This window comes from Anastrepha ludens, chromosome 2 (assembly GCF_028408465.1).
Source record: "Anastrepha ludens isolate Willacy chromosome 2, idAnaLude1.1, whole genome shotgun sequence".
NCBI classification, from domain to species: domain Eukaryota; kingdom Metazoa; phylum Arthropoda; class Insecta; order Diptera; family Tephritidae; genus Anastrepha; species Anastrepha ludens.
In genome coordinates, this window is record NC_071498.1 from 74,643,942 (window position 1) to 74,666,018 (window position 22,077).

A 22,077-nucleotide genomic window follows, 5' to 3' on the forward strand; every position below is an offset into this window, starting at 1 on the left:
TTGGACCGTACTTCTTCAAAGATGCTGCGAATCGTAACGTAATGAAACGTAGTGAATCGCGTGAATGGTGAGCGCTACCGTGAAATGATATCCAATTTTTTTTTGCCCAAAATGCAAGAGCTTGACTTGCATGACATGTGGTTTGAGCAAGACGGTGCCACATGCCACACATCACGCGTAACAATGGACTTGTTGAGAGGCGATTTGGTGAACATTTTATTTCACGTTCGGGACCTGTCAATTGGCCACCCAGATCGTGCGATATAACGCCTTTAGATTATTTTTTGTGGGGCTATGTTAAAGCTCCTGTCTATTCAGACAAGCCTCCTGCAATTAACGCATTGGAAGACAACATTAAAGCATTTATATGTGAGATACCGGCCGAAACATTGGAAAGAGTATGCCAAAATTGGACTAAGCGGATGGTCCTTTTGAAGCGCAGTCGCGGTCAACATTTGTGTTGTAGCAGTTCACTAGGCCCTGTTAACGTTGTTTATTCATCGATCGTCATAGTCTAACTCATCTAACGAATTGATGAAAAACGTTTATGTCGATGATGGTCTACGAGTATCTCGTGCCAGAGTTCATGAGTGGTTGACACGTTTCAGAGGTGGTTGGGAGGACATAAATGACAATGAACATACGGGTCCAAAATCAGTAATCATATATATAATATAACAAATTTATCAAAAATGAACTGAAATAATCGTTGAAATTCATGGAATAGGGGTTGAATATCTCCACAACATCGATTTATCGCATTTTAACTGATCATTTGGGCTTACGAAAGGTCTGTGCACGTTTCACTCCGCCCAAGTTAACTGTGGACCAAAAATTGTTCACAATTCAACATTTGAGAAACCTCATTAAAGAGGCGAGAAAATACGAGAACTTCCTTTAAGACATTGTAACTGGCGATGAAACGTGGTGTTTCCAACATGAACCTGTTTCAGCGTGAAAGTGTCGAATGGAAGGCCCCAGACGAGCCAAGACCCAAAAGATCTCGTCTGGAGATATCAAAAATCGATTCGATGCTTATTTGTTTTTACGATTCCAAGGGAACTGTCTATAAGGGTTCGTGCCAACGGACCAAACCGTCAATGCAATTTTCTCCGCCGCGGCTACGAGTTCTTCTTTTAATAAATCTGGCCGTCAATAGTATCTGAATATTGCAATGAATTGATTGTTCAGCGCGCTGTATGTCAAGTTTCGCCGTCATGTTGGAAACAAAAACTCAGACGTCCTGACTCAATAGCGCTCGCCACTCACTGTAACGACAGTTCCTTCCTCATTTCGAAAGAAATAAGAAATGTCAACTCCGTTTGCCGTTCTCAGCTGTCAAACCATAGTTTTCGTATTTGATAGTTCTCATGCAGTTAAAACAGCACCGGATACATACATATACCTGAATGCAGGTGGAATGGTGCATCCATTTGTTGCGCTCCTGCCCAGAAACATAGATGACAAGATGCGAGACTCTCTCATTTTATGTGAGAGCGCGCCCTAGAAGCTATGAGTACTTCGTAGCACGGCCAATCACTAAATGGCGGGCTGCCAGAAAAAGCACCAAAATTACGAATACAGTGCGTTTTTGCGCTAATGGAAAAGTGTCGCGCTATACATATTTATAACTATTTGTTTTGAAATAAATCGAATTGAAACGAAATAATTTAAATTAAAGTTTTAATTTAATTCTGTTTTTAAAATTTTCTCAAAGCTTTTTATTTCCCTTCTAGCTGACCTTGAAATAGTATAACTTTTTTTATATTAATCACAAAAATATTTTTAATAAAAGTGTTCTATCTGATTTAGGGATAAATCCAATAATCCATTTCTGTGATTAGTATTTTGATTTCCTGAATAGAAAATTCTAGTGTTCTCTGATTTGAATACACCACAGTCTAACCACCATGTTTCGTTTATTCCTAGAATATCTATATTTACTCTATTGATTTCTAAAATTGTGTTTTTTAATTTCCCAGCCTCGTAGAGACTGCGGACGTTCCACGTACCAATGTTAAGATGTTTTTTTGTTTTACCTCCGGAGATTCTTAGCACCCTCGATTTGCCGGAGACTGGGATAATACTTCAGTGGTTTCCCGTTGCCTTCTGAAGGGTTTGATAGTTTTCCATCTGTTTGTGCAGGAACTCCTAAGAAGTTACTGCTTAGGGATGCTAGTGGGCATGATGCTTATTTTTTGGGGGTGTGGAGCTTGGCATTGTTGGGTTTTGTAATTCAGGCTTTACAGTGCCCACTGTTTGGCCTTTCACACCTCAGCTAAGCCCCCGCAAACTCCCTATATTCCGCGAAACCGGAAAATATTACCATCAAATATGTTATGCTACATTTGTGCGTACATGCTAATGCCCGAATGAATATATGTATATACGTATATATGTACGATTACCGTACGCATGCTGCGGCTGTAATGGTAGTTCTGGCCAGAATAATGGCAAATATCTGTGGACCAAGGCAAGACAAGTTCAGACAGGAGTGGTACACTTAAACACGCTACACATGCACGAATCATAAATTTCACATACAGCTTGTGCGCTCTTAGAGTCTGCTCTGCCTTCAAGACGGTCTCGGAAGACGCGGCGCACGAAACACATACAACTGGTAAATCTCCAACAAAAGGCAGGTGGACCGCGTTATCCCCAGAGTTGAAGAATGGCTTGAAAGAAAGCACGAAGAAGTCGATTACTACCATACTCAGAAGACTTTAATAGAAGTTAACCTCGGCTGTATCGGAATGTCTAAGAATCTAATGCCACTGATGCTGAGAAGCAACGTCGCATGGAACGACGCACAGGCACGAAAGCGTCTAAGCTAACAAACACGAAAATGCAGACAAATTGGCTCAGGTATCGCATAGAAACTTACCCTTCTCTCATCAGTGGTTATCATCCAGTAGCAGTTGCTACTTTCAAGGCATTGCATCAGGACGAAAACGAACTTTGAATCTGATGCGCAAAACACCTTCTGATGAAGTAATTAACGGTAGTACCGGGCCCATCGGTACATTGACGATAGAAGGTTTAGATCGTTCCACTCTGACGAGGTTAAGCTTTCGATGCTTTGTCTTCGAAAAAAAAAACAAAATAAATATAAAATAATAATAATAGACACCTTTCTCGGGACTACTATCTGCAATACTTCGGGAGTGCTCAGAACGACATCTATAAAAAACTCACGTCCAGCCAATTTATAGCCAAGTTTTATGCTATACGCTCGTCTTCTTGCGCCGCTGTATGTGAGGCATCGCTTTATTGCACTGTGTCGAGCTCTATCTTTTTTCCCTATTAGGTCCTCAATGTATCTCTTTACCGCGTTCCAGCTGTCCTCGCGTTCGATCATTTTGCTTATTGTTGTTGCTCGACGTGTTGTCACCAATCTGGTTCCTCAGAGCATCTCCTTCCACAAGCTATATGTCACAACTAGGATCGCTTACCTTGCCCATGCGGTATAGGTATCTCCGGAAGTAATATTTCACTTCCCCGAAGCCCCTTCCGACCTATATGCCTATTGATGGAATGAGTTTCGCCGTCTATCTGCCACTCGATTCAGTGTCCTATTGGCTTTGCCACCGCAGCACGGGGTGACATCTCCGTTACGCGATGGTAATAATGGCGTCTTTCTTCTTGGAGTCCCAAGTATCCATTCGTTCCTGGGCCGTAAAGCCGACGGGTACCTGCCACTAATCAGGAAGACTGCTGCGCCAGAAACAATGCGGCAGGCCAAGGCAAATTTGAGTGCTTTTGTTCGTTGCGCGGCGTGCTATGCGTTTGGCTTTGCAATTTAGCAAATCACCCCTTGGGGACCTCTTGTGAACAAGATGACGTCGGTCTTATGTTCGGCGAGTTCCAGGACATGGTACCAAGCCATATTTGCTCATCATCATAACTTGGTCCAGCTTTTTCCTAGCGTCCTTAGTGTCTCGGGGTGGTATGACAGCCGCTATGTCGTCCGCGTATTCCACTAGGTATGCATCTTGTGGCATTTATGAACCCTTGGGATGCGCCAAACGTACCGCTTTTGTTTCCTAACCACCTGGTATGTTGTACAGCAGCTCACGCTCACTCAGGTAGCTCTGGAGAATACTTAGCTGGTATGCAGGCATTCGAAACATTTATTGTAGTGTCTTTATACTGTCTATCCATAGTAAGCTATTAAATGCGTTTCGTACATTACACGTTGCAAGGACGACGATGCGCTTCGAGTAGTAGCATTTGTACTAAGCCCGGTCTGCGCTGCTTACCACCTCCTCCATTGCGCTAAGGATAGATTTTCTGCGTCAAAAACCGTATTTCCTTGCTGACAATCATTATAGACTCTCAACAGATTTTGCAAGCCTACGCTGTATGAGTTTCTCAAGCAATTTACTGGCGCTGTCCAGCATGCAAAGCGAACGCCAGGCTGACGGTTCCGCTGGGTCTGGAGCTTTGTTCTTTTTGAGGCTTCTTGCCACGGCTTTAAGATCCTCCTCAGTGAAGGGTGGAAGCACCTCGTCACCTTGGGGGTCCCGGTTACCATAAGGTAAATGGGAAACAATCTATCCATTATTTTGCTAATAGCCTCGCAGTGTAGATGTGGGGCTGTGGAGTTGGCGTTTAGCTCCTCCGTTTCAAGTGATGATTGCTTGTTTCAGCGCTTTTCGGGATTACATGAAATCATCAGCTTCCGGTTCTGCTTCTCTGTTCGCTTGGCTCTGGTGTACCTTCTTCTATTGCGGAAGCAGGTTTGACTGAGCTCTGCGATTCCGATAGTCCACCAGTACACATGCCGCCTTCTTTACCATAGCCTCACACGGGGCGCCGATACGTCGCTGCTTTGGCAATGCGCTGCATCATGGCGCTTACAAGGGGGCTAGCGTCACCAACACGTATATATATGTATATATGTATATATGCTTATACATATGGATATGAGAATTGTGATTTTTATTTGTGAGGCTGAAAATTCGCTCATTTGGGTTTGCCTTCTTATGGATATTTACTCTATTATTGTATGTCATGGTCATGGCTGCTTCAGTACATATGTATTTAACAATATATGAAGTAAAGATGCAATTGAACTTTTGCTAATTGTCCCATATATACATACATCTGTATATACAGGAACCAAAAACTGTGCAGAGCCTATATACTTAGTGACAATTTAATGCACTCATCTCTATCAAGAATTTCCCCGCTGTCGAGCTGGGTCAGGTGAAATAATCTTCGGCGTTCGACTTAATTTTTGATAATTCACTAATCGTAGCCCATGAGACTTCTCTGTACATCAACGTTCTCTGGTTTAGTTGCATTTGAATTTGGACTAAATGCAAGAGGGGAAAAAAATATTTTCAACAATAAATTGCAATTTTGCAGTAACAAAAACATATGTATAAGTATGTATAATACATCTGTGTATTATAAAACATACACTGACAAAATAAATATTTTAGGATAAATATATAAATAAAATCTACTTCAGTACTTCATGCAAGTTAACACAGTGGTTGGCTCGCTGGCAATGGCAAATATGCTGACACTGCGTCTAGGGCCTTGCACGCGTATCCGGTGCAATACAGCAACGTGGGAACGTCCTGCTGCTGCGTCTTGGGGAAGCGAAGCGTCAGCGGATTAAGGGTAGAATTTAATTTTAGTTTTAAGCTAGCAAAAGTTAATGCTAAGCAAAATCTAAGCTTCAATTTTCATTTCTTATTGAATGAGCCTGTGGTTGGCTGCCGACTTTAATATTTTGGTGCTCCTTCGGGTGAGCACCTTATCTGGCACCCGAGCAGGGACCTCCTTTCAAACGGAAGTGCGTGGTGAATATCCTTGTTGATTGACTGCGTCGATGATGCGAGACGGGGAAAAGTGTCGCGCTGTGTAAATAAAAATTATATAAAATGGATAGGATAAAAAGAGAAGCGGAAAGGAATCCTTTTAAGGCAAATAAAATTTGGAAGGTGCACACAAAAATTATAATGAAAAGGGTTCCGCAGCGAGTGCAGCGTGAAAATCGAAAGTGGAACGGAGGTTCCTTAGTAAAAAAAGTAAAATGCTTAACGATTCACCACCAGCTGACCAAAGTAAATTCAAAGATTCATGAATTTTGCGCCAGAGTCAATCATCAGTTATCTCTAGTTATTAATAAAATCAAGTCAGGGAATTCCTCAGCAGAGGTGGTCGAAATATCGAAATAGGGCTTTAGACGATTTCATAAGAGGATTAAGTGGTGACTTGTCAAGGATGGAAATAGTCCAAAAACCAAGGACCCTGCTGGAGGCCTACACCGCATGCCTCGATAATCAGAATCTGAACTGTAGAAGCCATTCCATACATGGAACGAATACACGGAACATGATTACGGTACCAGTAAATGAGACATCCAGACCTCAAAGTGCTCGCAAAGAAGCCGAACTTCACTCCAGGTGGACGATTCAATCGAAGTTGGAAAAATCGTCCTAAACATTCGGGGGATTATAAGACCTGGTTAGATTCCGAAACCAGGAAAGCAATACTGCTCTTCAAACTGGACTAAGGGCTTCAGCACCCGTTGTCAAGTTGGAAGTCGACAGGCTTGCGAAATAAGGTACATCAATTTTTTATACTAACGAAGGGTAAATAATCCTTTCAAACGAGGACCCTCGGCGAGTGGAACTTTCCCAAAATATCATAAGTTATACAACATGAGAGCAAACATTGACGAATACCTACGCGAGCAGATTATCGATGAGTACGACCAAAAGTTTTGCGATAGAGTGACAAACAGCCAGGAGAACTTGAAGCAGCAAGTCGTCCGTGAGTACGATCATGATGCCAATAAGGAGGAGTCGAATTTTATGCAGGACGGCCCTCTAGAATTCGTCATTTAGTAAAATCCAAGCGATTCTCTAGTATACCGTATCTCACTTGCGGCGGGGCTGACGGCAAACCATTGGATTTCTTTATCGACATCGGTGCAAACAAGCATTTCGTTAGAAAAGAACTCGCCTATGGTTCAACCACCCGTTGGAACACCCTTTCTCATTCAAACAGCTGTAGGCTTAATACTAATCGATAGACAAATCAAAAAAAGTTGTTGGGAAACTAAGGAACGACACGATAATCACCTTCTATGTACTCCCTTATATCCTTCGATGGGATTATAAGGTACGATGCTTTAAAGCAACTTGGCGCTGTCATGAGTCACAAGAATCATAGCCTTACATTCAAACCAAATATTAATATTCCTCTGAAGAATAGCATCATGAATGGTGTCTACATATCCGAAGTACCAGATGATTTCCAAATAGTCCGAATTATTTAAGCGCTGGTGCAAAAATGAGAGCAACGGTTAAGCCCGAAATCACAACGGTAACAAATGTCCACGTATACACCAAAAGCTATCCTTATCCAGCTTCCATGAGGGAAGAAGTATAGAGGCAGGTGGCAGAATTGTTGATCGAGGTTATTATTTGACCCAACTCTCGAATATGAGTAGTGCCAAAAAACCGAAGCCCTCAGGCGATAAACGATATCGAGACCATGGAGTTATCGAGATTGGATTTTTTTATTCAACAAAATGTACGCCGATGGGCACCCGGGTACCCGGGCGGCAACACAAGGGTTAAAAAGTTTGAACAAGTTTTTTTATTTGTTTGACAGAACGTTGCTTCAAACGAAATGTAATAAAAATGAGCGAAACGAGTACTCCCAGCAGTGACAAAAAAAAACTATTTTTTCAAAGCCGGACACATTTTCGTATCAATCCACTTAATATAATAAGTCATTAAATCATTAGTTTGATTAATAAGTCATTAAATCATTAGTTTGATTGGATAAGAAAATTTGCAAAATATTATGTTATCCAATATTTATTTCCTATTTTTTGTTGTAGAATACGTGCCATAAGTTTACGAAAATGTAATAATCCACTACTATTTCCTATCCGGGATTAATTTTTCCCCGATTCTGGGGTCGGGTAATTCGAAAATGCAAGACTAAGTTAGGAGCGTACGAAATGGCGCTGTCACATCATATTGTTATTACTTCATATACTAAATTATGTACATTCAACAAAACTGATTTTCTGAATTATGTATACGTATATGTTAATTACCATAGATGCATTATTATTTTATAGATTTAGCCCGTGTGAAATTTTAAAATGCATAAATGCAGAAAAATTTGAAGCAAATAATAACTCATTGAATTCTGGTGATTCTAATAGCAATTATAGAGAATACTGTAAGTTACTTAATTGGCTTTTAAAATAACATGATTGACTTTTCCTTCCCATTATTTCAAAGCGTCTCCACCCGCAACAGAAGATATCTCCGTTAAACTCCATAAACAGCAACCTTACAAATATCATCCTCAGAGATTACTGCTTGAAAGAATTACTAACGATCCACATTTAAATATAAATGATAAACTTAAAATAATAAAAGTTATAAATCCACATGATGAAGAAACGGAAACGAAATTGAAGAACTTTTTACAAGCTGTCAAGCTGAGTCCCCTAGTTTCATTGCCTGCTGATACGATAGATTTGCAAGGAATTGTTGAAGGCCCTAAACATAAGAGAAGTTTTATTTTTTTCGACAGCATAACAATCCAAAATATACTAAACGATAACGATAACGATTACAATTTCGGGGCTGTTGAATATCCAAATTCAATTTCTGAGTCGAAGTCCCAATATTTAGATGAAGATGTTCGACCTTGTAACTCATGTGGTGGAAAGAACAAGAAGCCTCCGGGTAAAAGTGCTCGCAAAGTTGCGCCTATAGATAATGAATGTAACTGTGAGAAACAAAAAAATGAATGCTCTTGTGCGTTCAAAAAGCTGCCACGTTCAGTTTGTGACACTTGGTAGACCTTATAAATAACTTGAATTAATTTCGATAAGTTATTTTATATTTTCCAGGTACTCAGTATTCAACATGAGTGCGCCCTTGCCCTTCCTAACGACGAAATTACGCATATTCCGCAAAAGGAAGAACACATGGTTCAAAATTGCTCCAGCGATAACGTAAGTATAAATTATTTCAAAACCGAACCTTTCTACATTTTACACGACAAATTAAAATTATTTTAGTTTCACTAGGTAACAATGCAAATTAACTTACAATGCCTCATATCACATGAAATTTCAAATACACCTTCAAAATTGGGGTTAGGGTCTCTTCTTCTCTGAATGGATTCTCAATTGTTAAATTACACTGGAAACGTCGGATGAGGGGAAGTGAAAGTGAAATTTGCGTACAAATGTTTGAATGAATAAACTTTTCTTTTTTTTATATTTTTGTATTGCTCATATGAGCCCTTTGCACCAACAGTGCCCATAATTTACTATAAAAAAGTTCATATTATTAATGCTGCCCGCATTCACCAACGTAAACGTTCGTTCCGTGTCATCTGACATGATCAAACTTATGAGAACGCCATGTAAATGGAAACTTATCATCGTGTCTTTACGACGGTTTCACAAGTACACGATTGTGCGAATGAAAAATTTTGGGTGTTCCGTAAAAAAATGTTATCTGATTGCTCTCTCACCATACAGTGTTGCCAAAAATTTAAATTTTTAATATATGAAAATAATTTAAAAACGTTGTTTCATAATGTTAATTATTGAATTATAAACTATTTGCATTTGTTCGTTTCTTGATGCAATTTTTCACTGTATAATAAAGCAATACAATGAAAAATTGCATCAAGAAAACGAAATCGCAAAAAAACCAAAGACATTAAACACAAAAAGAGGAAAAACAATACAACAATAACGGGCAAATTTAATGGTGATAAATTTAAACAAGCTCTATATTAAACAAAATTAATTAAAATTTCGTTCAGTTTATACAACGATCCTGGAGCTACGGTTTGTTTTAATGCTGCAAGGATCAACACTTGCTGCTTGTTATTGGATCACAGATTCAAAAAATTTTAAATCTAGTCCCTTTTAAAACAAGGCATTGGAGCAGTTTCATTTCCGTATGCAATCATTTTTTTTGATAATGAAATAAGCACAATTGGATTAATACTATATTTTGCCATACCCATTAAAGTAATTTTTTTACATTCTCATTTAATTTTCTTCTTGAGGTTCTGAAAAAATTAGAGAAATACAGGGCCCGCCATCTATCGTTACGGACAGTGGCGGCGCTAGACCAAATGAGTACGTTGGCGACATCAACTTCGCGAGGCCTCTTTACTTCGCAGTGAAAGAAAGCGAAAAATTAAGTGAACCAAATTATAAAATAATTTATGAGTATACGGAGTTTTATTGTTAATAAAATGATGACAAAAAATTATTACACACAGAAATTAAAATAGTCGAAGTTTTCGTCTTTTAGCCTCACTTAATTTTTTCAGGATTGTGTCGAAGTTAAGTCTAGCCGTTATTTCAGCTTCGATTGACAGAACTGATAGCGCGGGTAGTGTGTCTTGGCTCATTGTGCTTCTCAAATGGGTTTTTATCAATTTCAACTTTGAGAAGCTTCTCTCAGCGGAAGCTGTGCTGACCGAAACTGTGAGCATGATTCTAATTGTAATATAAACATTTGGATATATTTCTTCTAAATTATTTTCTAAAATGTATTGGATGAGTTGTTTCGCGTCGTTGATATCGTCTAGTGAATTAGTTTTAAAAAGCTAAAGTTCTTCATATAGTTCGAAAGGCTGTATGTCACTGTTTTCGCCTTCCCGAAGTCTTGTACCTAAATCAGTACAATGTTTGAGAAGATCCTCTTTCGGCATAGATTTCAAATAATTGATATCATAAATAAAACCAAATTGCTCAAAATATTCATTGAGCGCTGTAAATCGACATTCAGTATCGACTATTATAGCATCTACCATTGTGTTAAAATAATTAACTCTGAACTGCATTTCAGGAGATTCAACTGGTTCATCAGTATGTTCGTAACTAAGCATTCGTTTTTTCCTGGCTATTCTTTTTTCCTTAAATTGAGACTGAATTTCATAAGTACTTTTCCCCACAAATAATCTAGCTTCTGTTACGCTTTCTTCAAATCCTGTATTTTGGAATTCGTGAATCCAGCTACAAAATGAGCGGAAAGTATCAATAGCGACTTGGAAGTTGACTTGAACCGATTGCCATAGTTTACTTATATTGTTTACACGTAGCAAAACCTCATACCACACGTGTAGAGTTGGGTTTCGGGAATTCCCCGACGGGAATTCTCGAGAAATTCTCGATATTTTTCCATCCCGAATCTCGAGAATTGAAATTTTTAGCATTTCGGGAAATCCCGAATCTCGAGAATGATTCAAGATTTCTCGAGAAAACCATTTTTTTTAATTTTTGTTGTCAAATATTAAGAGAAAAAACAGTTCTTTCAAAAGTAAAAGAATACGCATACATATGATTAATACCTGGAAACACCAAACTGTAACGGCCATTATGTTACAAAGAATCGCACACTACATACTGTTTCGCAGAATCACATACAATTCACACCATAGTTTCAATTGCTATGCGAAAAGCCACAACAGTATAACTGTTCCATTTGTTTGTTTTTTTTTTTTTTTTGTTTTAGGGTGACTACAGAGTAAATGCTAGATGCGTTGCTATGCTATGTCGAGGGAAAACACTGTAACATCAAGCTAATGAAGTTTAGTTTTATGTGTTTCTTATATGTAGCAGCAGTTAAGCAATTAGAAATGCTTTGAAAATAGTCAAGCAATTTCAATTTGTTCGCAGACTGCACAGACGACGTTTGTAAATTTATTTTTTGTAGTAAGCGGGTGCATTTCATTTTGTGGTACCTGATTAAGTATAAATTATACACCGCATAATAAAATATTTTGTGGTCCAAATATTACTTATTTTTAAGTTTTGAATCGACGTATCGTTGACTGTGATTACTGGTTAGTTACTTCCTTTAAAAAACAAAATTTAAAACAAATTTTGAATTTTTAGCATTAAAAATCATGAGTTCAGAATACGAATACGACCAAGTGTGGCAGCTTTTCAAGCGATTTGACGACGAAGCAACATGTTTGAAATGCAATAAAATCATTAAATGCAAGTCATCGTCAACATCTGGACTTCACCGTCACATGGAGGGGATACACAACATGAAGCGAGGGGAACATGAGGCTCCAAAAGAACAGCCAAGAAGACCCGAACTCTTCACAACTTTTTCAATACTTCTTCCTCGCCTGAATCGCTTGAACAAATTGTTGCAAAATTGGCTGCAAAAGATGGAATTCCAATAAACGCGATATCAAAAAGTGAGTTCATTCGTAATAGTATCAGCCGCTTAGGATTTCATCTTCCAAAGTGTCACAAAGCTGTTCTGGGTTTGGTTATGAAGTACTGCACGAAAATAAAAAGCGATTTGAAGATCAAAATTGAAAATTTTAAATTTGCACAGCGGATATACGATAGTGACGTAAGCGATGGAGACGATTCGGATGATAGAGGCTCCGATGAAAATGAAAACAATGCAGCGAGTACTTCATTTTCCGACATTAATGCGGAAAACGCTTCCGATGACGAGGACGACAATATCGTATTTGTTGCTGACAAGACGGTCACTATAAAGTCTGCATTTGAAATCGTAAAAGAGGTTCGCAAGATAGTTTTGAAATTCAAGAACTCGCCTGTACGGAATGCCATCTTGCAGAATTATGTTAAAGAGGTCGAGAAGAAAGAGCTTTTCTTGCTGTTGGATTGCAAAACACGTTGGAATAGCCTGGAAACTATGCTGGCCAGATACATTTGCATCAGCAAGCATGTTCGTAAGGCGCTCGACACTCTTAATTTAAATTTTATGGCCACTACTGACGCAGAAGAAAAGTATTGCGAGGATATCATAAATGCTCTTAAACCTATACGTGTTGCTGTAGAAGCACTTAGTCGCCAAAATGTGAACTTACTTGCTGCGGATTCTATTCTCAAATTTTTGTTCACAAAATTGGAGAATCAGCACACCGAATTGGGCAATGAATTCTTATCCAGCCTAAAAAAAAACTTAACAGCTCGTAGATCTAGCCGTTTGTTATCGGCCTTTAAATATTTACACGATCCAGTTAACAGCTCTAGTGACAAATCTGAATTTTTCCACACCTGTTCTAAAACAGAATTGATAAAAGAAGCCGAAAACTACTTGGTTCGTCTATTTTCTACGAGCATTCAAGAAGACCAAGCAGTGTCTAGTTCTGACGATGATGACGTATTTGCAACCAACAACGTCGATGAAGAAGATATGGCGAAACAGCTTGAAAAATACGTTCAGCAATGCTCAAAACCGAAAGCAGACATTGCGCAACATGCGGCGAACCAGATGTTTTCGTCGCTTAGAAACGAGCTAAAACTATATGAAAAAACTGGAGAGAAAACACAAAATGTTGAAAGATTGATCGGAGCTTTTAACACCGTTAAGCTAACATCGACTCAAAATGAGAGGAATTTTTCTACAGCGGGTAATTTTGTGTCCAAAAAGCGTACGCGATTGTCAGTCGAAGCCATTGACAGTCTGTGTTTTTTAAAACACCATTTTGTGAAATAATGTTTACAACCACTTTTTCCCCCTGTTTTAATAAGTATAATCTTGAATTATTTTTGTTTTGAATTTTTTTGTAATTATTTTTGTTTCACTTTTTTGTTTGCAATAATTGAAATAGTAATATTTTCAAATATTTTTTTATGTAATTTATACTTTAATAAAAATAAATAAAAATAATATTTTATGAAATTCATTGCTCTTACACTGGTTTTAGATTTTTTTTTTTAATTTTTTGGAATTTTTCCCGTATTTTCGAGAATTCTCGAGAAATCTCAAAAATTATTTTCGGGAAATCCCGCATCTCGAGAATTGAAATTTTCGTTATTTCGGGAAATCCCGATTCTCGAGATTGGGATTTTCTCGGGAAATACCCAACTCTACACACGTGTAATGCAACAACAAACTCAAAAGTTAACATTTCCTTTAGGACTGCTTCACTGTCGCTTAGAGTTTTGGAATCATCAGTTTTATTTTTCAGTTCATTCACACATTCGATGACATCATCAAATTGTAAAAATATTGCTTTTACTGCTCCGATTCTACTCTCCCATCTCGTTTCGGACAGAGTTTGTAAAGTCAATTTTAATTTGTTTTTTACTAACTCCCAACGCTTGCTTGACTTTGAAAACAGCACATAGATTTTATTGATACGAGTAAAAGCCTGTAAATGTTTTGGCTGTCGTTGAAGAGTTTGCTGCATCTATCAAAAGTAAATTCCAACTGTGGCATCCGCATGGTGTAAAGAATGTTCTTGGATTTATATTGAGTATTCTTGTTCTGATACCTTTGCTAATTCCGACCATATTGGCGCCATTATCATATCCCTATCCTCGACAGTTTTGGATATCTGGATCATTTCTTTCCAGTTCTTGTAATATTGATTTTGTTAAATACTCTCCTGTTGTTTCTGCGACGTCAATAAACCCAATGAAATGTTCTTCTACAGCTCCAGTTGACAAATTGCAAAATCTTAATATAATTGAGATTTGTTGAACACGGCTAACGTCCCTGGTAGAATCGAGCAAGATGGCGTAGTATTTTGCTTGTTTAACCCTGTGTATAATTTCGTTAATAACTAATTTAGACATTAAAGTAATTAATTCGTTTTGGATGTCGTGGCTCAGATAATGTTGATTAAGTTGTTTTTCATTAATACTTTGCATATGCTCCCGTAATGACGGATCATATTTAGATAACAACTTAACTAAGTATAGAATGTGATATTGTTACTATTACGTAATATTGAAGTTACTTATATTAATGACACCATTTTGCTTAAAATAATAATAATGTTATTTTATTAACAATTTTCTTTTTCGGAGTTATTGATATGTGCCCCGACCAGTAAATACCACGGCTACGCCTCGGCGCCGCCCCCTCCCTTTGACTTTAAAGTCGTTAAAAAGTTGAAGTTAAAAGTTGGCTTACCTGAACATTAGGTATGAAATTAATAACAAATAACGTAAAACTTTTATCCACTAGAACTGTGCACTAGAACGTCGGGGTGATAACTTTACAATACAATAAAAAGAAACTTTGCGTTTGCGAGTCTGCAAGTTGCCGTATGAAAAAAAATACTCTCACAGACAAATGAAATATAGATAAATAAATTAAACAACACGGGAATTCCCCGTCCAGAGTCTCGTGCGCCGTGCGCGAAATCGAACGTTTTCGCACTACCCGATAATACGATATTGGTATCGGACGCTCAAATGAAGAGCACACACACACATTATGTTTCTATATATGCTAAATTGAGATCTTTTGCACATAGAACTGATTTATTTATTGCATTCATAGGTTTACCTACACCCATGAATTCAATAAATAAATAAATGATAAATGCCACAAACATTACTTACAAACATTTTCACCCAATACAGACATCGTGTCGGGCAGTGTGTGTGAGAACGCTCATTAGGGCGAAGCCAGGATGATTGGCGAAACGAAAATAAATAGGTAACTCGCTTTTCTGCGAGGCCCCCCCGACGGCCTCGCGCCGCCACTGGTTACGGATTTGAACTAGGTATTATTTGAAGAATGGTAACACTTAGCTGTCATCTGATTTGACAGAAAATTAGTTTTATTCTTCCGTTGAACGAAAATGGTTGTGTATACGCTCTAAGAACGCTGGGAAATATTGCGACATATACTTTGAAAATCATGGTAATGTTGCAGAATGTGTACGAAAATTACGTACGGCAATGGGAAGAAGAAAAGCACCGAATGAAGCGTATGTGCGTTACTTTGCGAAAAAAGTAAGAGAAACTGGGTTGCTTATTGACAAACCAACGCGTGACCGACCAAAAACCGTGCGTACACCCGAAAATATTGCTGCTGTGGCCGAGAGTGTTCGTGAATCACCAGGAACATCAGTTCACCGTCACTGAAGACCAACATACGCGATGTCATAGCTGAGATACAGCCGCATACAATCGAAAATGTGTTGAAAAATTGGACCGATCGTATGGGATGGTGCATGGCTAGCCGAGGCAGCCATATGAATGAAGTTGTATTCCACCATTAACCGGAAGGATTGTACTTCAAAATAAAAAAACAGTTTGGAAAAATATTGAGTGGTTTCTCTTTTATAGCATTTTTAATTCCGTAAAGTTATATGGCGGACCCTTCATAATAATAGCAATAGGAAATAACACGAAGGCCAGAATAAACAGAGCCCGTCTCTCAAATGGAAAACCAACGATAATTTTTCCAAATTACACTAGTTCATAGCCGAAAAGCAAGAACCACTCTCAATTTCAATGGTTATACATTTGAGGACCATGAAAAAAAGGAAAACACGACCAGTTAACTTAGTATCTCGAATTATTTCTTTATTTTCCTTTTTATGTTTTAGTTATTTATTTGATTCACTCTATATTAGATCAATTACTTAAGTGGAAACTTGGATTACGAATTTGCAACTGTATAGGAAACTTTATAATGGGTCACAAAAAATTAAAATCAGATCAGACAATGTCCTTTCCGAGATTTCCCACTTCAAAACGGAACACCGCAAGGTTTCCTTTTCAGTAATTATATTCTTAATTGCATATAGCACCATTTTTGGGTGTTAGCCCGAGCTCCTATTCCTATTTGTGGTGTGCGTCTTGATGTTGTTCGACAAATGGAGCGACCTACAGTTTCAAACCGACTCCGAACGGCAAATTATAATTGGAATCCACACATAACACTTCTACAACAAGATCTTTCACAGCGCTTTAATATTATATTATCAAGTGTCTCTCTAGCTACAAATTCAATTGCAATTCAGTAACTCTCATAGAAGTAACGAAAATCTCTTGGTATCAATAATTGATTTCGGCCTCTTCCTCTTCGAACCTAAATCTGCTCTAAATAAGTTAAAAACTATCCTGAAAGCGGCTATGAGGACCGCACTAGGAGCATTTAGAACGTCCTCAAGTAATAATATACTTTTTGAAGCTAACATTCTCTCAATAGAAGCAAACAGGGACAATATAACAGATAAATTTAATTCAAAATTGCTCAAATCTACAAAAAACAAAAATCTCAACAGCAAAAATCGATATTCGATTTTGTTTTTTGTTTCAGAATATGATGTTTATCTGTAGGTAAAAATGAATTGAGACACTGAAATATTAAAATCGATACAGTCACTGAAAAAATTAGGTCTAGGATTATATTGAGTTTGTTTTGAAAACAATTCATTTGCACTAAATTAAGGCTTCAAATGTTATCAACGACATAAGAATCGATCACTGAGTTAGGTTTCATTTGTAAAAGGCCAAGTTTAGATAAATTATGAGGCAAAATAATATCTGGCAGACTAAAAGCCGAACTGTAATAAGAATTCAACCGCCACGAGTAAGACCCTTCTGTTAACTCGCGATTTTATGGAATACGTTAAATAATTTCAGATCAGAATATTCTGTATCAAAGAAGTTTGTATTCAGCCTTGTTTTCACAAAGGTTACTATATTATGCCATAAAACTATCTTTGTTTAAAGGCTTTGTTTCACTTTGATCAAAACTACAAGTTTTTAAGGGTACATCAACTAACCTATATCGGCATGATAAATTGAACTGTAATGTTAGAGGCAAGCTGAATAATTAATAAAAGTTAGTGCTAGATTCCGTTGTTCTATTCTCACTTTTATAATTACTTTACAAATTAACTTAATTTTTATTTCATTAAAAATAGGCTGACCAGCTTATCAGGAGTGTTTGCCAACGCGAATCTCTCGATTTTGTTCTCTTCCCATGTAGACATAATCCAGCTGGAGAAATCTCTTCGTTTACAACAACTTTTCATTCCGAAAGATAACGCTGCCCTAAATAACATAAACTATTTGGGCGATATTAACAACGCCCATATACTCAACCCGAAAGATTTGCGGTCGAGAAATATTTTTAAAATATGTAATACTAGCGGTGAGAAACGAGTTACCATGCTCTTTTTTGAATATATGTATATCAAATAATATTTTCTTCAAGCTCAGATGAAAAATCAATCAAATTAAAAGGACGTATTAAAAGGAAATTAATAAAAAATTGTGTACGAAACATAACCGATGTAGGGATTCTCCCCTCAACAATGAGTATTTTAAATCAATGTCCGAGTAATTCCAGTCGTTTGTGTTTAAATATGCTAGGTGACAAGGTTCCAGGTAAGTTTGTTGAACATTACGATGTGATTAGTGCTTTTCTCCGCCGTATTGTCCGCCATCTATGTAAACAAGTATATATACCTATAATACAATAGTATTTGTGTTTTATTATTGTTAATATTTCAATTTTACTGATGTTTTATTTAAATTTAGTGTGAATAATATCAGATTTCGATTAAAATCTGTTTAGGTTAGATTATAAGCTCAAAACATTTAGTTCGAAAAGTCCAAATGCGGTGTGGATTGCGTTCTCCGGCAACGCTTTCCAATTTGTTGTATTGTTGTTTCTGCTTCTCTTGAGTTTTCTGGATTGGTTGTTTTGCGCAGAGCACGTTAATGGTATACAGAAGCGCTTAAGGGCTACGAATAATGGGAATTGTCACAAACGCGGTTATGATGTCATCCCGACAAAGGGAAAGTGAATTTTCACAAGTATGTTCGCTGTGCAGAATTTTTTGCTTCTGTAGGTAACTAAATTGACTAATGGCCTACGGCATTTTGTAAGGCATTTTAATATGTATTTATTTCTATGCCCTTTTGAAACAGGAAATTTTAGTATAAAGTTTTTTAAATATATTATATATATAATATATGGAACAATTAAGCAAAACTGCTATTGGATTTTTATTTCATATATTTTTACATATGTATGTACATACATATTGAGGCAAAACATTAAAGTTCCCGAGCCGATTGTGATTCTAAAACAAAATTCGCTTTGACTCTAGATGACAAGTCGAAACAAGGTGAGACAGAAGTTCCAGAAGATACGATAGAAATTACGATAGTTGTTAAACACATAAGTACGAGTAAATATATCATAGTAACACTTTATACTTTAGAGGTATTTCAAATTAAGCATCCAATATAGGTTTTTTCATTTTAAGCTTGATATTAGTCACTTTCTTTTCAATATGATTCCGCCATGTGAGTCTTCTATTTAATTGAATTCGAAGAGTTTCTTTTCTTAGAGTAAAAGTAATATGCACACATTTGGTTTCATTAACCTTTATTCTCCAGTTTTTAAGCCAAGCTTCTATTTGCTACTTTTGGGTCTCTGTGAGTGCAAAGTGTTGCAGTATCATCGGCAAATTTTGATATCATTGTTTGGCTCGTCGTTGGCATGTCAGATGTATATAATACGTATAAAACGCTGCCCTATGAAACACCAGTGTCTATTCTACATACAATGCCGAGAGAAGAAGTATTTTTGCTTTACAACAAATTCTATATTAGTAATGTAGTTTTGCAGCAAGAGATGTACATTCGTAGGCAGTAAACAAGTAGTTTTGTGTATTAGGCCGGGGTTCCATACGTTGCTTGTGCTACGTCTAAGAACACTGCAGCGCAGTTTTTTTCAAAGGACTTTCTTATAAAGGACACTATGCGATGAACTTGCTCAGTTGTACTAAGTTTTGCTCTAAATCCAAATTGGTGTTACAGAATAATAGTGTTTTCATGAATAGAGGGCATTATTTTCTGCAAGACCAACTTTTCAAAAAGCTTTGATAGTACAGACAAAAGACTAATTGGCTTAAATCTTTCCCAGGTTTACCAATCATCTAAGCTTCCAGCTAGTAGGCAGTACGATAGATGCCGTTAAATATGTGGGTGACCGTTCTTCATAGCAATATTGGGAGGCTCTTTTAGCATCTTTAGAGTGATTTTGTTGTAACCTGGTGATTTTTTAGGTTTAAGTTGATTAATAGCTAAAATGATGTTACTTATTTTAAATCTTATTGGCTTTTTTTGTGGTTGCAATATTTCTAGTGGTATACAAGTAGTTGCAGAATGTTGATTGGGAGTGATAAGAGATTTTAGATGTTCAGGAAATACGTACCCTTTTTCCCAATCCATACAGTTACCATTCCCTAATCGAATTGGGGCCAATTTATGTCGTTGTTGTTGTAGCAGTAACTTTGCCCTGTCAGTGTAGTGTTATTACCGGTCGTCTTCGTCTAGCTCATCTAACGGTAGGCCGAGGAAACTTGCTGTTTCGGCAGTTTGGCTCCTGGGGGAGAGGGGTGTTAGATGAGGGGGTTTAATGGGGCATGTGAAAAGGTGATTCGTGTCGAGCGGGGTGCCTTCACATGCCGGACATATGTTTAGTATGACGGGGTCGATTCTGGATAAGTAGGAGTTGAACCTACTACAGTCTCCAGAACGTAATTCTGCCAAGGTTGAGCGGGGCTCTCGATGAAGCTGGAACTCTTCGCCTGCAATGGGTGGCGGTTGGACTCCGATGACGGCATTCGGGGGTCGGGAACTTAAGACGGTGGTAAGGGTCTCCCGATGAATGTTGTTGATGTCTGTCTGTACACTGTCCGATCCAGTAATTCTTATTCTGTTTTGAGCTGGTTCTCGTCTGCGTTATTAAGAGGATGTCTCCTGACATGCCTAGGAGGTGGCTCAGGCTCAAGCAGGTGTCTACATGGATGAGACCTGCAGTAGGTTCCTCGCAGTGAAGAAGCGGGAAAGGCAGGCGAGGTAGTCGTTTACCGTGGCGCACAGGCCATCAATGTCATTGCATGCCGTCATTATCGTGCAGTCGTCAGCGTATGAGACCAGGGAGACTCCCTCTGTTAGATGGGGGAGTTTCGAGACATAGAAGTTGAACAGCAAGGGTGAAAGGACACCACCCATCGGAGCTCCTTACTTTATTTTCCTCTGCTTTGATATTTGGTCTCGACCACTCAGGTAGCTCGCGATTCTCCTTTTCAGCCCTGGTGGGAGTGTTGACTGCAAAATATCATCTAGTAGCGTGGCATGGCTGACTGTGTCGAAAGCCTTTATTTAAGTGCAAGGCTACTAGGACAGTCCCCTCACTGGGGCGATTTCGGTGGAGTCTGCAGTTTATCTGAGTGTTAATGACGGTGAGGGCCGCGGTGGTGCTGTGCACTCTTCAGAAGCCATCCTGGTGTGAGGCTGGGGTCAGATGTTTCGTAAAGAGTGGGAGTAAAAGGGCTTAAACAGTCTTCACTATTGGGGAAGGGAGGGTTATCGTACGGTAAGAATATTCTTGGTTGGCGGGTTTCCCAGGTTTCAGTAGAGGGACCACTCTCTCTGATTTCCACTTGTGAGAAAAAATGAGAGTGACCATAGACATATTGAAGACCCAAGTGAGGTATTCTACTTCCAACGGACCCAGCTTTTCCACACCAGCATATTTCATTTGGTTGATGGCCCCCTGAACCTCATCGCTGGAGAAAGTAAGTGACGCACTGTTGTACGTCATTTTGTGCAGCCGTCTGGTGGCACTAGGCTTGGGTCTGTCGGTCAGAGTATGCAGAATAAGTTGCCGACTAAAATAGCTTGGCCAGAGCTTGCTCACACCAGAGTTGAAGTTGCAGGACTTCAAGTGTTCTTCCCATTTGGTCCGCTTGTGTTGGGTTAGCAGTTACCAGATCTCCAAATTGAGATCCTTTATGAGGGTATCCCGGGATCGGCCTAGCGTAGGTGATTACGCTCCAGCTGCTTGAGCTGGGAAATTGGGGCGTATGTCCCGGATCCTCCCAGCAGGTATGAAGCGAGCCGCGGCAGATGTGATCACCTTACGGAATGCGCGTCTGCCTGCGCGCACTACGGTGCTGGGATTGGAGCAGGAGGGTTGTGGGTCGATTAGGGAGTTGTGTTGCACCTGTGGGCTACGGACCGTTAAGGTTTGTTTTGTGGCGGCAGTGTGACGTGCAGGCCCATTTGACGATATAGCCGTTGAGGCAGGGGCCACCTGGAGGCAGGAGCAACCCGTGGTCATATACCATGTGGACCACTCCCTGTGTGTGTTAAGGCCTGAGCAGGTCTTAACATGGCACCACCCGTTGCACTTGTTGCACCTAACCGAGGTAAAGTTCGGATGGAGCCGTTTGTGGCATATGCAGCAATAGAATACTTCTGGTCTAGGGTTGAGTTCAATACCAGCC

At 38.7% G+C, this 22,077-nt stretch overlaps 2 protein-coding genes across 2 annotated transcripts in view; one reads left to right on the plus strand and one right to left on the minus strand.

Moving 5' to 3' along the window:
• Positions 1 to 15,059, minus strand: part of LOC128871865 (endothelin-converting enzyme homolog) — a 114,610-nt gene extending 99,551 nt beyond the window's left edge. Inside the window, exon 1 of the mRNA XM_054113996.1 lies at positions 14,937 to 15,059. The gene's annotated coding sequence lies outside the window, so the exon portion shown is untranslated. The remainder of the gene's footprint in view (positions 1 to 14,936) is intronic.
• LOC128871863 (uncharacterized) overlaps positions 1 to 22,077 on the plus strand; it is a 92,982-nt gene that overhangs the window by 7,626 nt on the left and 63,279 nt on the right. The window contains exons 4-8 of the mRNA XM_054113992.1: positions 8,114 to 8,217; positions 8,280 to 8,844; positions 8,900 to 9,004; positions 17,692 to 17,921; positions 17,990 to 18,157. Coding sequence (XP_053969967.1) covers positions 8,114 to 8,217; positions 8,280 to 8,844; positions 8,900 to 9,004; positions 17,692 to 17,921; positions 17,990 to 18,157 — 1,172 coding nt within the window. The remainder of the gene's footprint in view (positions 1 to 8,113; positions 8,218 to 8,279; positions 8,845 to 8,899; positions 9,005 to 17,691; positions 17,922 to 17,989; positions 18,158 to 22,077) is intronic.